Raw genomic sequence first — 23,047 nt, 5'->3', positions numbered from 1 at the left:
TTAGAGACCTATGGAACTTTGGAAGGCTAAGTGCTTTGAAAATGAGCCCCTATTTAATGTCTCTCTCTCGTTCTATGTACCTTGTGTGGAATTCTGGTCACTGCATCTCAAAAATATACAGCAGAATTAAAAGAAGAACAGAGAAAGGTGACCAAGATGGTAAAGGGAATGGAATGACCCACCTATGAGGATATGCTAAAGAGGTAAGGGCTCAAGCTTGGAGAAGAGACAGCTGAGAGAAGATAACTACAAATCAGCCAGTCACTCAATTTTGGGTGGGCCTGGGCCCAAGATGGGTGGGCAGAAGAACCTCGCCCCGTCCCACAGGTGATTTGGTCTCTCCTTCTCTCGCCTGCATGCCATATGGTCTCTCAAACATCCCCCCTCTCCCGTATATCTTTTAAATGGCAGATTTTCACCAGCAGCAACTAATACACACTGCTCATGTTGGCCCCACACCCTTCCCTCTGATGCAACTTCCTGTTTCCACCTAGGCAGAAATACATCAGAGGAAAGGCTGTGGAGCTGGTGCGAGCAGTATGTATGTCACTGCTCACTGCAGGTGAAGATCTGCTACTTACAAGTTGGGAGTTTTCGGCTGGTGGGGCTTGGGGATCCCCGTCAGCCACATCATAGGTATGCTGCTACTGGGTGGGCCTGAACCCAAAATGGGTAGGCCTGGGCCCACCCAAGCCCACCCTTGGCTACGCCACTGCTACAAATGCTAGACCAGAGAACATGCCATGAAGTTACTAAGTAGCAGCAAGTTTAAAACATTAATTGAGCTCTGAATTCATTGCCCAAGGATGTGGTAAAAAAAACAGTTAGTGTAGCTGTGTTAACACAGACTTGGGGAAATCCACTGTTTATCCCTAGGAATTTTGCTACATTTTGGTATCCTGCCTGATATTTGTGACCTGCATTGGCCACTGTTGGATACTGTTTTTGAAAAACCTTCGGTCTGACCCAGTATGGCAGCTCTTATGTTCTAATGCAGGGGCAGACTGACCATTTGGGCATCTAGCAGTGGGGCCCAGAGGCTCTACAGGCTCTCCCCCAACGCACACTAAGACCCCCTGAGCCTCAGTGGGCCCTCCCCGGTCCCACCTTGAAGGTGCCTGGTGGTAAAGTGGCTTCGGCAGCAGGAAAGAACCCCACTCTTCCTGCCAGCTGCCGCTATTCTACCCGGCGGCTCCGTGTTTTACAAATGGCTGCTGAGACCCGCAAGACTACAGAACTCATGGGATCTAGCAAAGCCATCCTCAACTTGGGTGGGAAAATGAAACAGTGCCAAAGGCAGCATCCTCTGACATTGGGCTTCTGCCAGGTACTTGTGACCTGGATTGGCTAATGTTGGAAGGAGGCTACTGGGCTACATAGACCACTGGTCTGACCCAGTATGGCTATTCTTATGTTCTTAAGACACGGATGGCCAACTTATTGGAAATAGAAAATGCAGAGAAGACCAGGTGGCAGCTTTGCAAATGTAGACAAGAGAAACCAACAGATTCCACCCAAGACGTTGACACAACCCCTAGTAAAATGAGCCTAAAGACTCTTAGAAGTCCTCATCCCCTGAGAATATAAGTCCATACAAAACAGTTGCTTTTGTAGCCATTTCATCTTCTTAGCTCTGCCGAACAAAACAAGTGACAGGACCTACAAAAATGGTTTGTCACCTCCAAGTACTTCAACAGCATTCTTCGGACATCCAAGAGATCCAACAGCTGCAAGATCATAAAGTTATCTCTGAATCTGCCTGACGGAAGGTGGGCACCACCACTTGAATAATATGGAAGGCTGACACTACCTTCGGAAGAAAGGAGGGATCCACCTTAAGACAAAATCCCAGCAGGATAATGCTTGTTTATGTGAAACCCTCTAGCTGAACAGATGACTTTCAAAGTCATCTTCAAGATAAGATCTCTCAAGGATACCTTTTTAATTAGTTCAAAGGATGCAGCTGCTAAGGCTAAAAGAAAAACAAGATTCCACAGCAAAACCATCAGATGCACTGGCGGTCAAATACAGTGCAAGGTTCGCTCTTCTGAAGCAGAATGTGAAAACTAAGGCTGTTTATAGCTATTCTGCATACTATTCTTTAATTTGTAATTTTTCAGTTCTTATGTTTTCATTAATTTTACTCTAATTTTTTTAGTGCTGCATTTAAATTAAAATTTGTAATTGTGATTGTGCAATTAAAGGTATGGGGTCCTCCCTCCCCCCCCCCCCCCCCCCCCCCCCCCCCCCCCCCCCGCAGCTCCTTGCGACTCTGGGCAATGGAGGCTTAAGTGACTTGCCCAGAGTCAGAAGGTGCTGCAGTGGGGAAAAAAAAACCAAACATATCTTTAATTGCATAATTAAATCACAGTGAAAATTTTAAGTCACAATGCCGCCGTAAAATGCACCACGCCCTTGAGGAAGCACACTACATCCAGGTGTGCTCCACTGAAGTCCCTTCCGACCTACAGTAGCAAACTAATTCTGCCACCTGAATTTTCAATGATGCCATGAATAAGCCTTATTTAGACTATTCTGTATAAATAAAATCCGAGCAACAGAAGCTCAAAGTAAAAAAAAAACCCACCCTCTCTGTAACCCACACTTCAAACACTGTCCAGATTCTAGCATAGGCTAATGAGGTAGACTATTTTCTTGCCTACAGCAGAGTTGTAAATGACACCGTCCATGTAACCCTTAAGCTTCATACATTCCCTTTCAAGGGCAAAGCAATAACACCAAAGCAAGATGGGCCGTCCATGATCACAGGCCCTCATATGAGAAGATCTTTCTCTCGAGGGAACTTTAAGCTTTCCCCCACTTACAGCTGAACAAGATCCACATGCCAGAGAAAAATGGGCCAACCTGTACCACCTGAATCAACAATCCCACATGAGATGTCACCTTCTGCAACACCCAGTCCTGTAGTGGTCAAGGGAGAAACACATATAGCAATCCTGATCAAAACCACTTCTACAGGAGAGCATCCAGCCAGCATTCCTTCTGTCACTTGCTGTAGCTGGTGAGGATCCCCAAGCATCGCCAACTGAAGACCTCCAAAGGTAGCCAGAACTCTCTTCTATCAAGCACTGCAGTTGGCAGCAGCATCGAGCCACATCAGCTAAGCATGCGTGGGGTGCTGTCAAAGAACGTTAGAAAATTCTTTGATTAACTAGGACTACAATAAGCAGGCCGATTTAAACTAGTAAGTTTATTACCATCCCCCAGCTCTGGTCTTCATGTCTAGATTGCTTCTGGGCAAAGTCCTTGTAGCTTTACCCAATTACTTAGGTCAGGGGTAGGCAACTTCGGTCTTCCAGGGCTACAACCCAGTCTTCAGGATTTCCCCAATGAATATGCATGATATCTGCATACAATGGAGGCAGTGCATGTAAATAGACTTCATGCAAATTCACTGGGGAAATCCTGATTGGGTTGCGGCCCCTGGAAGTCTGAGGTTTCCCACCCTCGACTTAGGTGATCCCTGTCTGAAGGGTGGGTACCTTACTGTCCTAATGCAAAAAGTTCTTGTTTCCTGCTGTGCTTCTTGTCTCTGTCTTGACTAGACTTAAGACAAAAGGGACTTTTAATTATGTGTCTGTAAAGCACCGCATACACCTGGCAGTGCTAATCAAATTCAATAATACCAGGAACAATTTCTAGACCACTGAAGTTATACAGTTAGTTGTCAAGCTATTATACTTTGGCTAATTAACAGTTCACAGAAGAATAGATGACAAAAACAGGAGTGGGATTAATTCCATACCAACTTTATGGCGGAGATTCCAGTGAACTCAATGCCGTGTGGATACTTCACTGGCATACATCTACAGCAGCAGTGGGGATACATCAGTACAGAAACAAAGGAATTAACAAGTTCACATATGTGAAAGTACATGACAGTGGCGTAGCTACGTGGGGCCAGGGGGCACTGGACCCCCCTGCCGACGACCCTCTTGACCCCCCTCCCCCGCCGCCGCCTACCTTTGCTGGCGGGGGATCCCAACCACCGCCAGCCGAGGTCCTCTTCTTCCAGTGCAAGGCTTCGTTCTATTTCTGTGAGTCTGACGTCCTGCAGTCAGCTACCTTTGCTGGCGGGGGACCCCAACCCCCGCCAGCCGAGGTCCTCTTCTTCCGGCGCAAGGCTTTGTTCTGTTTCTGTGAGTCTGACGTCCTGCACATATAGCGTAGAGTTGCCGCCTAATGGTTATTGCAGTGCCTAAGAACCAGGGGAACTGAGTTTGATTCCCACTAGACAGCTGTAAGGGAACGAGGTTAGCGGGAATCCCGTGGGGATCCCCCACAGGGATGGATGCAGGTCCTGCGGGGTTCCCACAGAAGCGTAGTGCCGGGCCAGCCTACTTAGTCTTTCCTTGTATTTCTAAGCTAGCTTAGCAAATATAGCGCTAAAAATAAATAAATAAATAAATAATGGATTTGGTTGATAGTATGGACTACCGTTAAGTTGGATTATTTTAGTACAGAGGACGAGCGGGAACGGAGGAGATTCCAGTAGGGGCAGGGATTGGACAGCAGAGACGGGTGAATTTTCTGTCCCTGTGCAACTGTCTAATTCCCACTGTAGTTCCATGACTCTGGGCAAGTCACTTAACTCTCCGTTGCCCCAGGTACAAAATAAAGTACCAGTATGTAATATGTAAACCGCTTTGATTGTAACCACAGAAAGGCTGTATATCACTTTCCCTATATAAAAACAAAATGAGATATAGTAACATGTTCAGTTATACACTAACATGGGGCTGTATTAAGCAACAAAACACATTTACACCAATATGACTTAACAACCCTACTGTTTACAGCATACTACAGTACTCAGGAGTTGGAAGTTTTATCTACTATAATAAAACGCACCCTCAACTTTCTGAAGTCACTCCACTCCGTGAAGGGTTCGACAGTTCATGGTGGTGAAGCCATCCCATACACTATGTCTCTCTGCCTCGCCCTTGCATCAAAACGTGATGACGACGAGGACGAAACAATGACAGTGAAGGGATCGCACTCACCAATTCTAGGGAAGGAGAGGGGCGGCGCTGTGCCGCTTTTACCACGCCCACCGAATCAGATCTCACCCACCAGCTGCACGCAGACCGTCTTCACCTCGCGGCCGCCGTCGCCCAGCAGGCGCACCAGGGTGGTAGAGAGAGCGCCGCAGTTCTGGAACACCAGCTTGCCCCCGTTGTGCAGGACACAAGCCCTCAGCGCTTGGATGAGCTCTGCTGCTCATGGCCGGTGCCCACCGGAGCTGCTCGAGGACTTGGAGGGAGATCCCGGTGCCCCCCTCGGTATTTCGGATGCCGCAGCTTCCCCCGTGTAAGCGAGATCCCGGGAAAGAACCTACCCTCTCAGCAGGGGGGTAAACGGGGAAAGGCTGCCCCTCTCCTCAAGACCCTTCACTGACTCCCTATCCGTTTTCGCATCCTGTTCAAACTTCTTCTACTAACCTATAAATGTACTCACTCTGCTGCTCCCCAGTATCTCTCCACACTCGTCCTTCCCTACACCCTTTCCCGTGCACTCCGCTCCATGGATAAATCCTTCTTATCTGTTCCCTTCTCCACTACTGCCAACTCCAGACTTCGCGCCTTCTGTCTCGCTGCACCCTACGCCTGGAATAAACTTCCTCAGCCCCTACGTCTTGCCCCATCCTTGGCCACCTTTAAATCTAGACTGAAAGCCCACCTCTTTAACATTGCTTTTGACTCGTAACCACTCGCCTCCACCTACCCTCCTCTCTTCCTTCCCGTTCACATTAATTGATTTGATTTATTTTTTGTCTATTAGATTGTAAGCTCTTTGAACAGGGACTGTCTTTCTTCTATGTTTGTGCAGCGCTGCGTACGCCTTGTAGCGCTATAGAAATGCTAAATAGTAGTAGTAGTAGTAGATCTGTTTGAATAACGCAGGTATGGAGGGGCAGGAAGGCAGGGGAGGAAGAGACAATTGCAATCAGCGCGACCACAGGTCTCACATCTCGACGGAGGAGTAGCGGCGACGCCACACACACAAAAAAAAAAGAGCAGATGAAGCACGATCACAACACGAGGGAGACAGTGCAAACAGAAAAATGCAAGGGAAAAAAACCCGAAGTTTAGAAATGATAAATAGTAGTAGTAGTAGGGTGGGAAGGAAAGAGGGGGAGAGGAAGCCTACAACGAACAAAATAAGAGGGGATTTACAGGGAAGAGAGGCGACCAGAGGCTCTTCCGTAGCTTTTAGCGGTAATATTGGCGGCGGCTGCTGGTACAATCCTCCATCTTGAATTCAAATTGAGTAGAAAAATAAAACACCACCTAACAGAGGGAAAGGGAGGTGGGGAGGGGGTCCTGAGACCAGAGAAGTGGGGGTGGGGGCCCTGCGAGGGGGGGGGCTCACACTCACTCACTAGAGGGTGGAAGGGGAGAGGAAAAGGAGGGGGGGCAACGGAAGGGAAAAGTAGGAGGGGGAGAAGGGGGAAAAAACCAGGCTCTCACTCTGTCAAACACACTGTATCTGTGTGAACACTCTGTCTCTCTCAGTGTCCAACATACGCACTCGCACACAGTCATTCTGAAACACACATACACACTCATTCACAGATACACAAGCACCCAGTTTCAATCTCTCTGTGACACACAATCGCACACGCACTCTCTCTCTCTCTCACACAGTCACTCTCACAGCCACAGTCTCTCAAACATATACACTACGAGGAAAACCTGGCTAGCGCCCGTTTCATTTGTTTCGGAAACGGGCCTTTTTTTTACTAGTATATATATATTTTTTTTTTCAGGCTAACATCTCTATACCCACACTAGCCCTCCTCCCAACTCATCCCCCACAGGGATTTAATCAAAGAAAAGTTTAGAGGTCAAAGGTTAGACACTGTCTCTTAACCCTGTGGGGCTTCAGACAAAGGGTTAGGGCTGATTAGTGTGAGCTACAGTCTGCCAGAACTATGCACTGGGATTGAAACAGAGCAATTAAGGGCATCTTTTGGGAGTCGGGGGAGATATGCCGATTTACTACTTGACATATATAGCAGTGTGTTTTTTTTTTATTAAAGATATTTTTAAAATGTTTCTACTACCAAGTAGATTAAGATCACCCTTTCTTTAAAGCACTTTCCAACACGTTGCAGAAAAGCACCAACTGCCGGTTCCATTTGATCATTTGGAAACAAAATAAATTTATATACATCACAGATTAGCTTTAGACTTGGGGCCCTGTTTACTAAGCCGTGTTATAGGCGTGTTAGTGTTTTTAACACGCGTAAAATATGTACGTGCATTAACTGTGTACGCGCCTACAATACAGGCGCCTACACAGTTAGCGTGCGTGTTAAAAATGCTAACGCACCTTAGTAAACAGGGCCCTTGGTGTGAAATTCATCTACGTCACAGCAAGCAACCATAAATGAAAAATGACCTAAAACTGAAGACGCCAACTGTGTTCAAGAGGGTTGCACACTGTTCTGTCTGTTCTACTGTATTATTTGTGGTTGAACTTGCGCATCTCTTTGGGCCGCTGTGGGGATAAGTATTTAAAAATATGACCAAAATAAAATGCACTTCAAATTTGTTCTTAGCCCCTCACTTAAATCACTTGCATAATTAAACCCAGACAACTGCCAAATAACCAACACAATATGAATAGTTGGAACATTCATTGGGAAAAGTTTTAAATACAAACGCGTGGTAAAAAATTAAAATAAAAAAAAAATATGCAAATATTTTGTTCTGCAAACTAAGGGCTCCTTTTACAAAACGGAGCTACAGATTAGTGTGCGCTGAATGCGAAGAAGCCCATGGAAATTGAAAGGGCTTCTTCACATTCATTACGCTGTTAATCAGTTAGCACCACTTTGTAAAGAAACCCTAAGAAAATAAGAATACAAAATATCTAGGAATATGTACCAAAGAGTAAGCAACACAGAAAAAACAATACTTTGAGAGCTAGTGCAACTTAAAAACCTCTTCTGATGATCACAAGACGAGTCCTACAGGTGACTCATGTTCTAAGAAAATCTTACTGGGATGACTTTGACCTTCTACCTGGCTCACTGAAGGCTCCTGTTTACTCTAATTCTTCCTGTCTGGATGCACACACTTATGGTTTTCACCAACACCACCGCTCTATGCTTTGATTCGTCGCTATACTGCCTTCCTCAGTCCTGACCAATTCTCCTGCTAACTGGTCTTGTTGCCAATGTCAGCGTACTCCCCATATAAGTTTTAACTTCATTAGAATTTGATATGCCACCTTTCAAACAGTACAACAAAGCTATTTACAAAGAAACTAAAATATGGTATACACAAAACTAAAAATCCCAAAATAAAAATTTTAAAACATGACAACAGTATAAAAATATCACATTTCTGTCACATTGCTGGGTTTCTTTGGTGTCCTGTAAACCAGGGGTAGCAGACTGCCTTTTTGTTTGGGTAAGCCCAGGCTCTGCCCCTACTCCACCCCAGCATCTCCCCTTCCCTACCTTTAACCCCCACCCCACAGTGGTCTGACAGCATCTTTCTTCCTCCTCCCGCACAAAGTGTTGCTTTATTACTCCCCCCCCCCTCCCCGGCACCCACACTGCAATCCGCTTAACAAACAGCATCGCAGCTGGCCAGCACAGGACCTGGAGCATCTGCACATAGTCAAGGCCAAGGGCAAAAACTGGCAGACCCTGACCACAGAAAGTTGGAGAGCGACCAAGGATACTAGAAACTGGAGGATGTTCTTTGATTAAAAGTTCATTGAAGGTTTGAGTTCTCCGCTTGCTGGCGGATTTCCTCTCACAGACCTTGACCACACACAGATTGCTCAAGGACTTGCGTCAAGTGGCCATGCCGCTATTTTGTTAAGCAGATTATAGCATCACAGCCTTGGGGGGGGGGGGGGGGGGGGGAAACAGGTAATAAATCAACATTTTTGTGTGGGAGGAGGAAGAAAGATGATAGCAGACCACTGGGGGGGGGGGGGGGGGGAGGGAAGGAAGGCAAAGTCTGGGGTGCCGTGGCACCTGTGGTTCCCCTTGTTCTGACGCCTGTGCTATAAACCCTCCCCTAGGCTCCAGCTTTGTGCAACTAAGGCCAGTGGCCAACCAGCACCCCCTTAAGAAGAGGCAGTTGCTACAAATATTACATCAAGCTTCAACCATCCCAAACCCAAGGGTATCTTGTCCTTCAGTCTCAGCCATCCAACGTAACCTCTTCATTGTTCTGAATTTTCCTTCACAGATATGGTGTAGGAATGTATTAGTGTCCTGGCTGTATACATCAATTTTTTTTAACCATTTGTGAAATTAGTAATCATACCCTTTAATCAAAGGCTATTTGGGAGTTTGGATGGTGGGGACGTTATTCATGCCTAATTAAAAACTGTTGCTTAAACGTTTGAATTTATTATAGTGTTGAATTTGACAATACCTTCAAATTAAGGAGAACCGTTCAAGGAACAAATACCGGCTAACAAACAAATACAGAGAAACCAAAAAGTGGTAGTAAAAATCTACAGAAAACAAAAGAATTAATAACTTAAAGATCGGATACCTCCTGAATGTGTGTCACTATTGCTGCTTGGGTCTCAATGTCCAGTTGCTTGATCTTCTCAATAAGTTCCTCTTTTCTTTCACACTGAGACAATAAATGCAATCAATCAGAGGAAAATAAAAGTTCTGTTAACTTGGTCAGATTCAGCACCAGACGGACCACTTTCATTTACATCTTGTCCTCAACAATCCTCAAAACAATATTCTGCATTATTCCTGTATCGCAAGAAATGCTTTCACCCTCCTTACTCACCAAAATACCTAAAAAGTAGCAGATATGAGTTTATCTTGTTGGGCAGACTGGATGGACCGTGCAGGTCTTTTTCTGCCGTCATCTACTATGTTTTGGTCAAGATGCTGATAAAGGCTCATTTTTTTTTCCTACTGCCCTCTAAACTAGAGATCTCTTTCTCTACCGCAGACTGAACTAGCTGTAAGTAATTTACAGAGCTGCCTTTTCCTGAGATTGCAAATTTTTCAGTGCAACAGCAGCTTGACTAAGGAACAAATTAGGTACACAGTCAAATTTTTCAAGGCTTCACACATTGGATTTTATCAGATCTGAGCAACCGAGATGCCTGCCTCTTACTTCACACTGTGACACACTGAGTGTCACATCAATAAAAGCCAATTAACATATCAGCACTATACCCGGCCCAGGGTTCTTTCTTTGAACTGCAAATCTGCAGTAAGTACAACAGCTGCTTCTGCCTCACCATTTACTATCGCAAAGCTGTAAACTTTTATTCCTTCCAAAAGTACAAAGATTATAGGGGACACTCAAGGGAAGTTACATGGAAAAACTTTTAAAACAAATAGGAGGAAATATTTTTTTTCACTCAACGAATAGTTAAGCTCTGGAACTACTTTGACAGAGGATGTGGTAACAGCGGTTAGCGTATCTGGGTTTAAAAAGAGGTTGGATAAGAAGTTCCTGGAGGAAAAGTCCCATAGTCTGCTATTGAGACAGACACGGGGAAGCCTCTGCTTGCCACTGGATTTGTAGCGTGGAATGTTGCCACTATTTTGAGATTCTGAATGGAATCTTGCTACTCTTTGGAGTTCTACATGGAATGCTGCCACGATTTGGGTTTCTACCAGGTACTTGTGACCTGAATTGGCCACCCTTGGAAGCAGGATACTGGGCTAGATGGACTACTGGTCTGACCCAGTATGGCTACTCTTATGTTCTGTCAAGCATGTCAAAAGACAATTGGTGAAACAAAGAAAAAAAAAAAACAGTGCTGTGTTTCAGCAACTCGTGCCTACACCAGGAGTCGTCTGATTCTGGAATGAAACCAAATATTGTAGCAAGGTGAAAAATGCATACAATTGATACAGAAACCAAACAATTTATCAGCTTCAGTGTACAATGTAAAATTCCATGGACAGCAAGCAGTGTCTCAGTCTCACTCCTTCTGATGCAGGCACCAGTTGCCGAAACAGGCTATGTGTTGAGTCCCTTCAATAAAGAACTGATGGACTTTAAGAACTCTTGTTCTTTGTGCCTCACTGTTTTTTTTTTCTTTGTTTCAACAATTGTCTTTGACGTACTTGACAGTTCAGGTTGTCTTGCATCAGTTTGACAGATTTATTTATTTGCTGCATTTGTATCCCACATTTTCCCACCTTTTTGCAAGCTCAATGTGGCTTACATTATGCCACAATGGCGATCGCCATTAACGGAATGAGGAGTACAGAGTATTATTACAATTAAGGTACATAAAATATCAAGTAAATTGGGAGTAAATAAATATTTATATTTAGGATAGTAAATGGCGAGACAGATGTAACTGTTGCACCCACTGCAAATTTGCAGTTCAAAGAAGACCCAAGTAACAAAACAAATAGGGATCACTCCGCTGGATCATAAGTCATGACAAACCAAAAAACAGCGGTGCACATTTTGTCGGTGGTTTTACTGATCCGCCGGGTATACTTACCACAGCTTGGCGTTGCAGGGTGCTCTTCTCCTGATGAAGCCCCAGTGGTGAAACGGGACCGTTGGGGAGCCCCTGGTTGGAGCAGCAACAAGCTAAGTAGCTGTGATGATTGATATTTTTTTTAATATGTTTGTGTTATTTAGCACTAACGGTTATTGGAAGCACACAAATGAATATTGAGGTAGGAGGTTGGCAGAGGGCCAGTGATTACATTTTTGTGGCCACATTGATATAATCTTATTGATTAAAAAAGTGTCACCGGTCTGAGGTCCTCTCCTGCTCAGTAGTCATTTATTCACAACTGATATATAATGCCCGCTGTTTTTTGGTTTGTCAGTTCAAAGAAGAACCATGGGTTGGGTATAGAACTGTTTTTTTTTTTCTTTGCTACTATATCCATGAGGTCTGTAAAGCCAACAGCTGTTCACATTAATCCAATTGTATCAAATGTAATTAAAAAAATGTTGAAAAAGTATTTTGATTATCTATACAAACATAATAAAATTTATATTCGGCTACCTACCATTAGTGGATCCATGCAGATTACAATATACAAAAGACTAGGCAATCCTAGGAAGTAACATCATTCTAAACAGATTTCCAAATACTGCCATGTGAATACCTCATCATTTAAGACTAGAAATATAAACAAAATGTGTTTTTAAGGACTTACAGAAATACAGGTTACAAAATCACTCTCAGCTCCAAGGGTAGCGAGTTCCAATATTGTTCTGAACTACAGGGCAAAACCCATTACGTGAATCGATTTATATCTAACCCTTTTGGGCGTAGGGAACTGCAATAAACCTTGATCCCGTAACAGGAATGATCGAGCTGTTTTCTCAAAAGTAAGAATAACTACTAGATACTTCACTGCTTTGCCCCGGATTATCTTGTGCACTAAGGTACATAGTCTGAATTGGCAGCCAATGGAGGCTTCTCAATAAAGGTGAAACACTGAAAAGCCTCCGTTGACGGCCAACTGAGGCCTGCTGCTGATTCAAACTACGTACTTTAGTGCACAAGGATATTTTACGGCTTTACCCCAGATTAGCTGGTAGGTCTGCTTACCTAGTTACCTTGTTTTTGATTTCCAGAAAGCAGACTTCTGTAGGTAAAGCAAATGGCTCTCTTAAAGCTAGGATGATGTAATCCATAGACCGTTATTAAAAATGGACTTGGGGAAAACCCACTATTTCTGGGATAAGCAGTATAAAATGTTTTGTACATTTTTGGGATCTTGCCGGGTATTTGTGACCTGGATTGGCCACTGTTGGAAACAGGATGCTGGGCTCCATGGACCTTTGGTCTTTCCCAGTATGGCAATACTTATGTACTTAACTGCTTAACTTTCAATGTAGTATTTTGTAATCACACCTCATTCAGTACCAAAGGAGCCAGCTTTTCAAACAGACTAGAGGTGCCACGGTATAACACAAATTACCTCTTCCTTCCACAGAGTGAAGAGGTTTGCTCACTACTGGGGATACTCTAGCACACACTGCACCCACAAAGCTGGAACTTGAGTACCCCCAATATTGAGCAAGCTCCTTCACTGTATCTGGGAAGAGAGAATTTGGGATCGGTAGCATGGAATGTTGCCACTATTGGGTTTCTGCCGGGTACTTGTGACCTGGCTTGGCCACTGATGGGAAACAGGATACTGGGCTACATGGACCATCGGGTCTGACCCAGTATGGCTATCCTTATGCTTGCGTGTTCAGTATCTCTTCATGCCACACCTAAAACCCTTTCTCAGCACTTTTCCCAATGCATACACCACTTCTTTAAACAGCAACATGGTGATTAGAATGTACAAAGTCTCCCAGTTATCACTGGTGAAAACCAAGGAACCTATGCAGAAAGGCTTACGGTAGGAGCCAGTTCAGCGTGCAGATCTACAGCAAAATTAGTGATAGAAAAATATTGCCATGTGCTGTAAGCATTAAGAATGCAAATTACTGGTGCATTACAATCATGCCAGTAATATGCAGCTCATTGCTAAAGTGCCCGAGTGGTGACTGACTTAGGCATTTACAAAAAGGAGTGGCATTTTTTTAAAAACCCACAGGGAAATAAAAAGCATGCTTTGGCATTTTGCATTGGATGATGCTCCCAACCCTTGAACCAATGACCCGACAAACCACCTCCTGTTCCTAACACCCCCTACCTCCCCCCCCCCCCAAAAAAATATCCCTGGTGTCTAATGCAGGGGCGTATCTGGACTCTGGCAGTAGGGGGGGGCCAGGGCCAGAGGGAGGGGGCACATTTAGCCCCCCCCCCCCGGCACCACCGACCCCCCCCCCCCCCGCCTTTGCCAGAGCCCCCCTGCCACCAACGACTCCCCCCCCGCCACCAACGACTCTCTCCACCTCCTCTCCCGCCGCCAACCCTCCCCCGCTGACGCTGTTTACCTTTGCTGGCGGGGACCCCAACCCCCGCCAGCCGAGGTCTGCTTCCGCCTGCTTTTAAAAATAATTCTTCAGCTGGCGGGGGACCCCAACCCCCGCGCGTACAACGTGGTGTGACGTCAGACAGACTCCGAATCAACAGGGTACAGCATGGCCACGGAGGACGACGAACAAGAACTTTGAAGACCTCGGCGTCCTCCGGGGGTTGGGGTCCCCCGCCAGCAAAGGTAAACATTAGTGGGGGAGGGTTGGCGGCAGGAGGGGGGCCAGGGCGAAATCTGCGGGGGCCCAGGCCCCTGTGGCCCCACGCAGATACGCCCCTGGTCTAATGGCATCCCTCCTACCCACAACCTCCCTAATGTGTAGTGGGACCTCCCCACCCCAACCCTTGCCCAGGTTCTTTCAGACCCCGTACCTTAAATGAGGAAGGAACAATTCCCACTCACTTCACCCTCTGGCACCATCACCTTCAAAAATGGCAGTATGCAGGGTCGGTCTGCCATGTAAGGGCATTTTTCCCTTATATGGCAGACTGACCTTACCAGTGCATCCCAGGATTGGCCACTAGAGGCAGGAGCGAATGGACATTGCTTCTGCCTATGGGATTCTTTTTTTGGGGGGTGGGGGGGGTGCAGGGAAAGGGGTCAGCAAGTGGGGGGAGGGGTTCCATTACACACTAGGTAGGATTTTGTTTTAAGTTGGGTCATGGGGGGAAAAGGGGATTTTTTTTTTCAGGGGTCAGATTGTGGAGGGAGATGCGGACCATGAGACTACTGAACGATCATTACAGAAAGTTATCTGGGGCATGGTGGTCGGGTGCTGGATACCCAGTCCTCTCAACCAACCCTCCTACACGGCCTCAGACCTGAAAAAGTTTTTGCATGTTGTTTGAGTGTCAAACTCTTTTTTTTTTTTTTTTTTTTTATTGCAAGGCTATGGAATTTGTAATCACTGAATTATCATTCATTTTAATGCGATGTGCAGTCATGGTTTCCAAGTAAACTTATCACCCATGTTGCAACCTTTTCTGCACTGCTCTGCCAGTAACTTACTTTAAACCCACAGTTATGTGGTTATTCTGCCTGTTGGATGGTCTGCAGCCATTGGCAATGAGAAAATACTAACAACTGTGGGATGCCATAGTAAATTAGGCTATTTAAGTGTTAAGTATTACTCAGGGAGACCATGTTGGTTTCTGTGTATATTTTGTAGAGGGAGGATGGGGAATGTTTTATTTAATAATTTCGATCATATTCTTGGTTCAGTTGGGAAATGATGATGTATTTTTCTGGGATTTGAATCCTGAGGCTGGATGACGTTATTTCTGTTATTGTGATCCTGAACAAAAAAAAAAAATTTTCAATTAAACCCACAGTGACTGTATGGTTAGCATCACGGTAGCTTTTTGCATCAGCTCCCAAATTGTTAAATTAAAACCTGCTCTTCCAACAATCTTTTGATGCAGCAGAGGTGGAGGAGTGGCCTAGTGGTTAGAGCCCCGGTCTTGCAATCCAGAGGTTGCCGGTTCAAGTCCCGCTGCTGCTCCTTGTGATCTTGGGCAAGTCACTTAACCCTCCATTGCCTCAGGTACAAACTTAGATTGTGAGCCCTCCTGGGACAGAGAAATATCCAGTGTACCTGAATGTAACTCACCTTGAGCTACTACTGAAAAAGGTGTGAGCAAAATCTAAATAAATAAATAAATAGCAAGATTCTAGAATCCTAAAGAGTAAAAAGATTCCATGCAGAATCTCAGAGTAGCAACATTCCATGTAGAACCCCAAAGAATAAGAGTGGAGGAGTGGCCTATTGGTTAGAGCACCAGTCTTGCAATCCAGAGGTGACCAGTTCAAATCCCGCTGCTGCTCCTTGTGATCTTGGGCAAGTCACTTAACCCTCCATTGCCTCAGGTACAAACTTAGATTGTGAGCCCTCTAGGGATAGAGAAATATCTTGAATATAACTCACCATGAGCTACTACTGAAAAAGGTGTGAGCAAAATCCAAAATAAAAAAAAAAATACTCTCATAGTTGCCTCATTTGTATATTTAATGTACTTGCTTTGCTTTAGGACATAACTGCTCAGCTAACATTGCATTAGTTATTTTGCTAAGCTGCTCTTTAGGGATTTACTGAATGGGTATACTTTCATCCAGCATTACACAAAGATAAAAGTGATCAACTGATTATAAGAATCAAATGGGAATGGTGGAGAGTTATTTTGGAGAGGCATGGGAGAGTGGGGCATGAGACTGTTTTCCCCATAAACCTGCCAGGAATTAAAACTGGAGCTTAACCTCTCTCCTTCCTCGGGTATACTCCAGGGAATTATGTAATTCTACACTCGTAGAATTTTATATTAAAAGATAAATTAGACTTCACATCCCCGGTTCTGTTATAGCTTTTTTTAAACAGTACCACTCCTCTATATCACTGGGTATATATCTCCCCTTGCGTTTTCTTTTACGTAAAAGCTAGAAGATGAAGTGGATCTAGCAAAGGGCAAAGTAAAGGTTCAGCTCCTGACGAAGACGAGATGAAACAGGAGCTCGCTATAGAGCGAACCAGAGTGACAGCCTGAATAAAAAGATAAGTGTTGAACTAATGAATATTGATTAACTCTGAAAAAACAAGATAAAATCGTAAAATAAAGATATTTAAGACTAATGAGGATTCCCGCTAGAAAACGCAAGGGGAGATATATACCGAGCGATATAGCGGAGCGGTACTGTTTAAAAAATCTATAACAGAACCGGGGATCTGAAGTCTAATTTATCTGTTAATATAACATTATTAAAGAAAGCTGTGTGGATGTTCATATTGCACTACAGTGTCATTAAAGTATTAAATTGAAGAGTGTGCACAAAACAAGGTGTAATTTTGAAGATTAGACTCATAGAATTTTGCACAAAGGTTGCATAATTCCTTTACAACATACAAAGTGCAGCAGCAGCATGGAGTGGGAGTCTGGATGCACCTGAATGGGAAGGAAGCAGGCAGCGCAGCACAGGAAAAATTACTTGACAGATTTCCCATTGTAAAAGCAAGGAATCCAGAACATTTCCTGCATGCTTCTGTTCCCGCCACACTCTGCAACTCATGGCTAGGCTAGTATTTTATTTATAAAAAGTAACTTCATACTTCTCGTAGTCACCCTAATTGGCAACCTTACCTGAACAGCACAGCCCAACATCAACAGCAAAACTTTCTTCAATTCATCCATACTTTTACCTGGATGTGAAAATAAGCAAAATTAACAAGCTCCAATGGACCACAGTTACAGAGCACCAATTATGCCAATCAGTAGTTAAAAAAACAAAAACCCACAGCACAATAATTTAACCAACTCCAAGGAGAAATTAGGTCTTACCTGGTAGTTTTCTTTCCATTAGACCTTCCCACTATTTCAAAACCTGTGGGGATAGCCGTGTCCATCAACCAGGAGGAGAAGATTCAGAATTGAAAACTGAGCCGAGACATCTCTCTTCGCATCCAGTCCAGCTCCTCAGTATTTATGTAGGCAAGCAGTAAGCAGAAACTCAAGAATAAAACACAACCACCTTAACCAACTCGCAAACCTAACACAAACCAGATGAGCAGACACGTGTGAACCTCTCTCATCTCTGGACAACTTGTAGAAAACAAGAGATATGCAGGGAGCACGTGTAAGGTGACAGTTATTTGATCCATTACTTTGCACCGACTAAACATCTCAAAAACCTCGGGCGGGCCTCTGGAAAAGTGGGAAGGGCTAATAGAAAGAAAATTGCCAGGTAAGACCTAATTTCTTCTTCCATTACGTAGCTTCCCACTATTCCAGAAATTGAGGGAGGTTCAAAAGCAATGCCTAGAGTGGGTGGGATCCTAGAGCTACTGCACCGAGGACCATAGTAACATGATGGCAGAAAAAGACCTGCATGGTTCATCTAGTCTGCCCAACAAGATAAACTCATATGTGCTACTTCTTGTGTATACCGTACCTTGATTTGTATCTGCCATTTTCAGGACACAGACCGTAGAAGTCAAGACAGAACTAGCCCCACCACCCAAACACCAGCCCCGCCTCCCAATCTCGGCTAAGCTTCTGAGGATCCTTCTGTTTAATGTTTATCCCACACAGGCTTGAATTCCGCTACCGTTTTTGTCTCCACCACCTCCCACGGGAGGGCATTCCAAGTATCTACCACTCTCTCCGTGAAAAAATACTTCCTGACATTTTTCTTGAGTCTGCCCTCCTTCACTCTCATATCATGTCCTCTCGTTCTACCGCCCTCCCATCTCCAGAAAAGGTTCGTTTGCGGATTAATACCTTTCAAATATTTGAACGTCTGTATCATATCACCCCTGTTTCTCCTTTCCTCCAGGGTATACATGTTCAGGTCCGCAAGTCTCTCCTCATACGTCTTGGAACGCAAATCCCATACCATCCTCGTAGCTTTTCTTTGCACCGCTTCCATTTTTTTTACATCCTTAGCAAGGTACGGCCTCCAGAACTGAACACAATATTCCAAAGCCCCAAAACTGGCTTCCGAGTATGCCACAAAGCCCACCTTGTAGTACCTGGCAAAAGCATGCAGCGTCGACCACGTCACCACCTTGCAAATATCCACCACAGACTTAAGGTAGTCTCTGCCCACCCGAATTAGACGTATTCATCATTTGTGATTATAAAATCCAGCAAAAATCCTTCCATGGTTGATTCCTTCACTATCTAAGGAAAGCCCCTTGTAGAACATCTATTCATTTTCTACTTCTTTCCAGATCTGCAGATGGGATACTCCAACCCACATCCGATAAATTCAAGTCACTCAGTATTAACACCTCCCTCTTTCATTGCCCCCCTTCACAATATCTATCAAGTCTCCATACAGTTCTTTTGTTTGAGTCTGAGAGGTCTTTGGACTACACCAGTGTGGATGAGAGTGTCATCCTCACTTTCCAATACAATTCACAAGGTTTCCTTTTTCCCCCACAAATCTACGGAAAGAACCAAAACATATAAAATCCACACTCACTGTTCAGTTATACATCAACACATCTACTTATGAATTCTCAATCCTGATATCTCACCACACTCATACCTTTAATCACAGAAAATGTATACCATAGGTTTTTCGTTATTATATATTGTCCTCAGACCCTCTAGTTTCTCGTTGTTTTCCTTCCAATGTTTCAATGTTCTTTTCCATTGATATATTCCTTAACGATACTTTGATTTTGTCTCATATAACTCTTCACAATGTAATCCATAACCGAATTGTAACAAACTGTATTTCCATCATTCATAATGTATTGTAAGCCACACTGAGCCCGCAAAAAGGTGGGAAAATGTGGGATACAAATGCAATAAATAAATAAATAAAATAAATAAATAAATAAATCGTACATTTCAGCTGCTTTAATATTGCCTTTTACAGAGAAAGCTGCCACCCCTCCTCTTTTGCCTTCGCTATCCTTCCTGAATAAGTTTTAACCAGTTTTGGCGATATCCCATTCATGAAGCTCATTGAACTATGTCTCTAATGTCCACAATGTACAATCCACGTCTAACATCAGGGCTTCCAGATCAACAATTTTATTAGCTAGACTATGAGCATCATGCTTACAGCCTTCCTCCAATATTCAGATTGTTTGCTCATATTTTAAGAGTTTTGTTTTCATTACCTCTCCCCCCTTTTATTATCAATGCCTCTTGTTATTGTTATAACTAAGGTAATGAGGAGCGACTTGCTGACCTGAACATGTATACCCTGGAGGAAAGGAGAAACAGGGGTGATATGATACCTTTCAAATATTTGAACGTCTGTATCGATCTGCAAACAAACCTTTTCCGGAGACGGGAAGGCGGTAGAACTAGAGGACATGAAATGAGGTTGAAGGGGGGCAAGACTCAAGAAAAATGTCAGGAAGCATTTTTTTCACGGAGACAGTGGAGGATACTTGGAATGCCCCCCCATCAGGAGGTGGCGTAAATGAAAACGGTAACGGAATTCAAAAAAGCGTGGGATAAACAAAGGAATCCTGTTCAGAAGAAATGGATCCTCAGAAGCTTAGTGGAGATTGGGTGGCAGCACCGGTGGTTGGGAGGTGGGGCTAGTGCTGGGCAGATTTCTACGGTCTGTGCCTGGAAATGGCAGATACAAATTAAGGTCAGGTGTACACATAAAGTAGCACCCTCCTCTCCCTTCACTCTCTATCTCAGTTGATAACACCCTCATCGTCCCAGTCTCATCTGCCCGCAATTCGGTGTCATCTTCGACTCCTCCCTCTCCTTCACTGCGCATATCCAGCAGATAGCCAAGACCTGTCACTTCTTCCTCTATAACATTAGCAAAATTCGCCCCTTCCTCTCCGAGCACACCACCCGAACTCTCATCCACTCTCGCCTTGACTACTGCAACCTACTCCTCACCGGCCCCCCACTTAGCCATCTATCCCCCCCTTCAGTCCATTCAGAACTCTGCCGCACGTCTTATCTTCCGCCTTAACCGATATACTCATATCACCCCTCTCCTCAAGTCACTTCACTGGCTTCCGATCAGGTACCGCATACAGTTCAAGCTTCTCCTACTCACCTACAAATGCACTCGATCTGCAGCCCCTCCTTACCTCTCTACCCTCATCTCCCCTTACGTCCCTACCCGTAACCTCCGCTCTCAAGACAAATCCCTCCTTTCAGTACCCTTCTCCACCACCGCCAACTCTAGGCTTCGCCCTTTCTGCCTCGCCTCACCCCATGCTTGGAACAAACTCCCTGAGTCCATACGCCGGGCCCCCTCCCTACCCATCTTCAAATCATTGCTCAAAGCCCACCTCTTCAATGTCACCTTCGGCACCTAACCACTACACCTCTTCTCAGGAAATCTCAACTACCCCAACTTGACATTTCGTCCTTTAGATTGTAAGCTCTTCTGAGCAGGGACCGTCCTTATTCGTTAATTTGTACAGCGCTGCGTAACCCTAGTAGCGCTCTAGAAATGTTAAGTAGTAGTAGTAGTACATGAGTTTTATCTTGTTGGGCAGACTGGATGGACCGTACAGGTCTTTCTCTGCTGTCATCTACTATGTTAATCTGGGAGTGACTTACTGAAGTTATGTTCCACCTGCCACCCCCTTCATCTAGTTAAAATTTCTGTCCACATATTGAATCTTTCAGGATCATTTTTTCTGCCACAGAAAGATGTAGTCCATCATGACAGTACAGCCTTTTGTTCTACCACCCACTGACCCAGGCACATAGATATCGAAAACCATCATGCTTACACTGGGTTTAGAGCTAAATGTTACAGCTTCATCTCCCTTACCATAAACAGACAGAACTTCTGAAAACGCGACAGTATTGACCACAGGAACCAAACTTTAGAAACCTCTCTGCATTACAGAGATGCTATTTCTGGCCAGGCCATTTGTTCCCAAATGAATAACTTCGGTTATATAATCCTTACTTTCTTCTCTGATCTCACTACTAACAATTTGATTTGTGTTCATGCTAGCTGAGAATCTTTTTTCTGTTCCTTGAAATGTGATCCCAACTTGATTCCTCTAATAAAAGGAGTGTCCCAGCAGAATTAGGTTTGTGTTTTTAATTTGAGCTCTTGACATAGTCCCCTATCTTAGAAAAGAAAGATCCTCTGTATTTCAGAGAAATCTTTCACTGAAAGCTATGCCACTAAAACAGACCCGATACAATTTAGCAAAGGGGAAAGAGAACAGGACTTGGTATACCGCCTTTCTGTTGTTGTTGTTTTTTTTTTTTTGCAACTACATTCAAGGTGGTTTACATATCATATGCAGGTACTTATTTTGTATCAGGGGCAATGGAGGGTTAAGTGACTTGCCCAGAGTCACAAGGAGCTGCAGTGGGAATTGAACCCAGTTCCCCAGGATCAAAGTCCACTGCACTAACCACTAGGCTACTCCTCCAATCATTCCACCAATAAGAGCCAACCTCATCAGTGATGTCACAATGGCTTGATTGCCCAATACTTGGCTCACTTCTGATATTGTGATGTCATAAGGGAATGGGAACTGGGACTTGATATACTGCCTTTCTGAGGTTTTTGCAACTACATTCAAAGTGGTTTACATTTATTCAGGTACTTACTTTGTACCAGGGGCAATGGAGGGTTAAGTGACTTGCCCAGAGTCACAAGGAGCTGCAGTGTGAATTGAACTCAGTTCTCTAGGATCAAAGTCCACTGCACTAACCACTAGGCTACTCCTCCAATCATTCCACCAATAAGAGCCAACCTCATCAGTGATGTTACAATGGCTTGATTACCCGATACTTGGTTCACTTCTGATATTGTGATGTCATAAGGGAAAGAGGGAAAGGGAAGTGGGACTTGATATACCGCCTTTCTGAGGTTTTTGCAACTAAATTCAAAGTGGTTTACATACATTCAGGTACTTATTTTGTACCAGGGGCAATGGAGGGTTAAGTGACTTGCCCAGAGTCACAAGGAGCTGCAGTGGGAATCGAACCCAGTTTCCCAGGACAAAAGTCCACTGCACTAAACACTAGTAGAGAATGACACGGGGATGGGGAACCACAGTAACCGCGGGGACAGGGCGGGGACAGATCCCACAGGGATGGGGACAGAGCCCACAGGGACGGGGACAAACTTTGTCTCTGTGTCATTTTCTACTTTGAAGCCTGTTAATGAACTGAACTGTTATTTATGTTTAAGTGATGCTTACAGAGATATTTTGATTTTTTGGAAAAACAAGCAAACGTACTGGCCACAACTAGCCAAAATTTGCATGGGAGATCCTGTACATCCTGCTACCAGCACATCTTCTAAGAAGACAACTTCTATTCCAGGAAGGACTGTGGAAGACAGGAGAGCTAGACTGAATCCTGAGATTGTTGATGATTTCTTATTTATCCACAGATTAAAAAAACATAACAGTGCTTTATAGGGCATATTTTTCCTCTCTAGGTCATATAAAACGGGTTGTATTTTATACCCCTGGACATTTTAACAGTGAGAATTAGGATTCCTTGGTGTAGTAGAAATCACCTATTGTTGGGGTTGAAGGCGTAGAGGGTGGTGGTGGTGGGAAGGAGGGTTGTTATAGCTGATCATTGTTATTATTGTTCTCTATTTGTAATTTATACACAACAGTTGCACAGCATATTGTTC

The 23,047-nt window shown here is 44.3% G+C and overlaps 1 protein-coding gene across 1 annotated transcript in view; it reads right to left on the bottom strand.

Annotated features, from left to right (window-relative positions):
* Window positions 1–23,047, bottom strand: part of CCDC88C (coiled-coil domain containing 88C) — a 222,424-nt gene that overhangs the window by 106,208 nt on the left and 93,169 nt on the right. The window contains exons 5-6 of the mRNA XM_030214328.1: window positions 17,074–17,132; window positions 9,549–9,632 (exon numbers count right to left, since the gene is read on the bottom strand). Of these exons, the coding sequence (XP_030070188.1) occupies window positions 9,549–9,632; window positions 17,074–17,132 (143 nt within the window). The remainder of the gene's footprint in view (window positions 1–9,548; window positions 9,633–17,073; window positions 17,133–23,047) is intronic.

The sequence above is a fragment of the Microcaecilia unicolor genome, chromosome 9 (assembly GCF_901765095.1).
Source record: "Microcaecilia unicolor chromosome 9, aMicUni1.1, whole genome shotgun sequence".
Classification (NCBI taxonomy): Eukaryota; Metazoa; Chordata; class Amphibia; order Gymnophiona; family Siphonopidae; genus Microcaecilia; species Microcaecilia unicolor.
The sequence above is the reverse complement of the archived record's forward strand: the minus strand, read 5'-3'. Positions and strand labels throughout refer to the sequence as shown.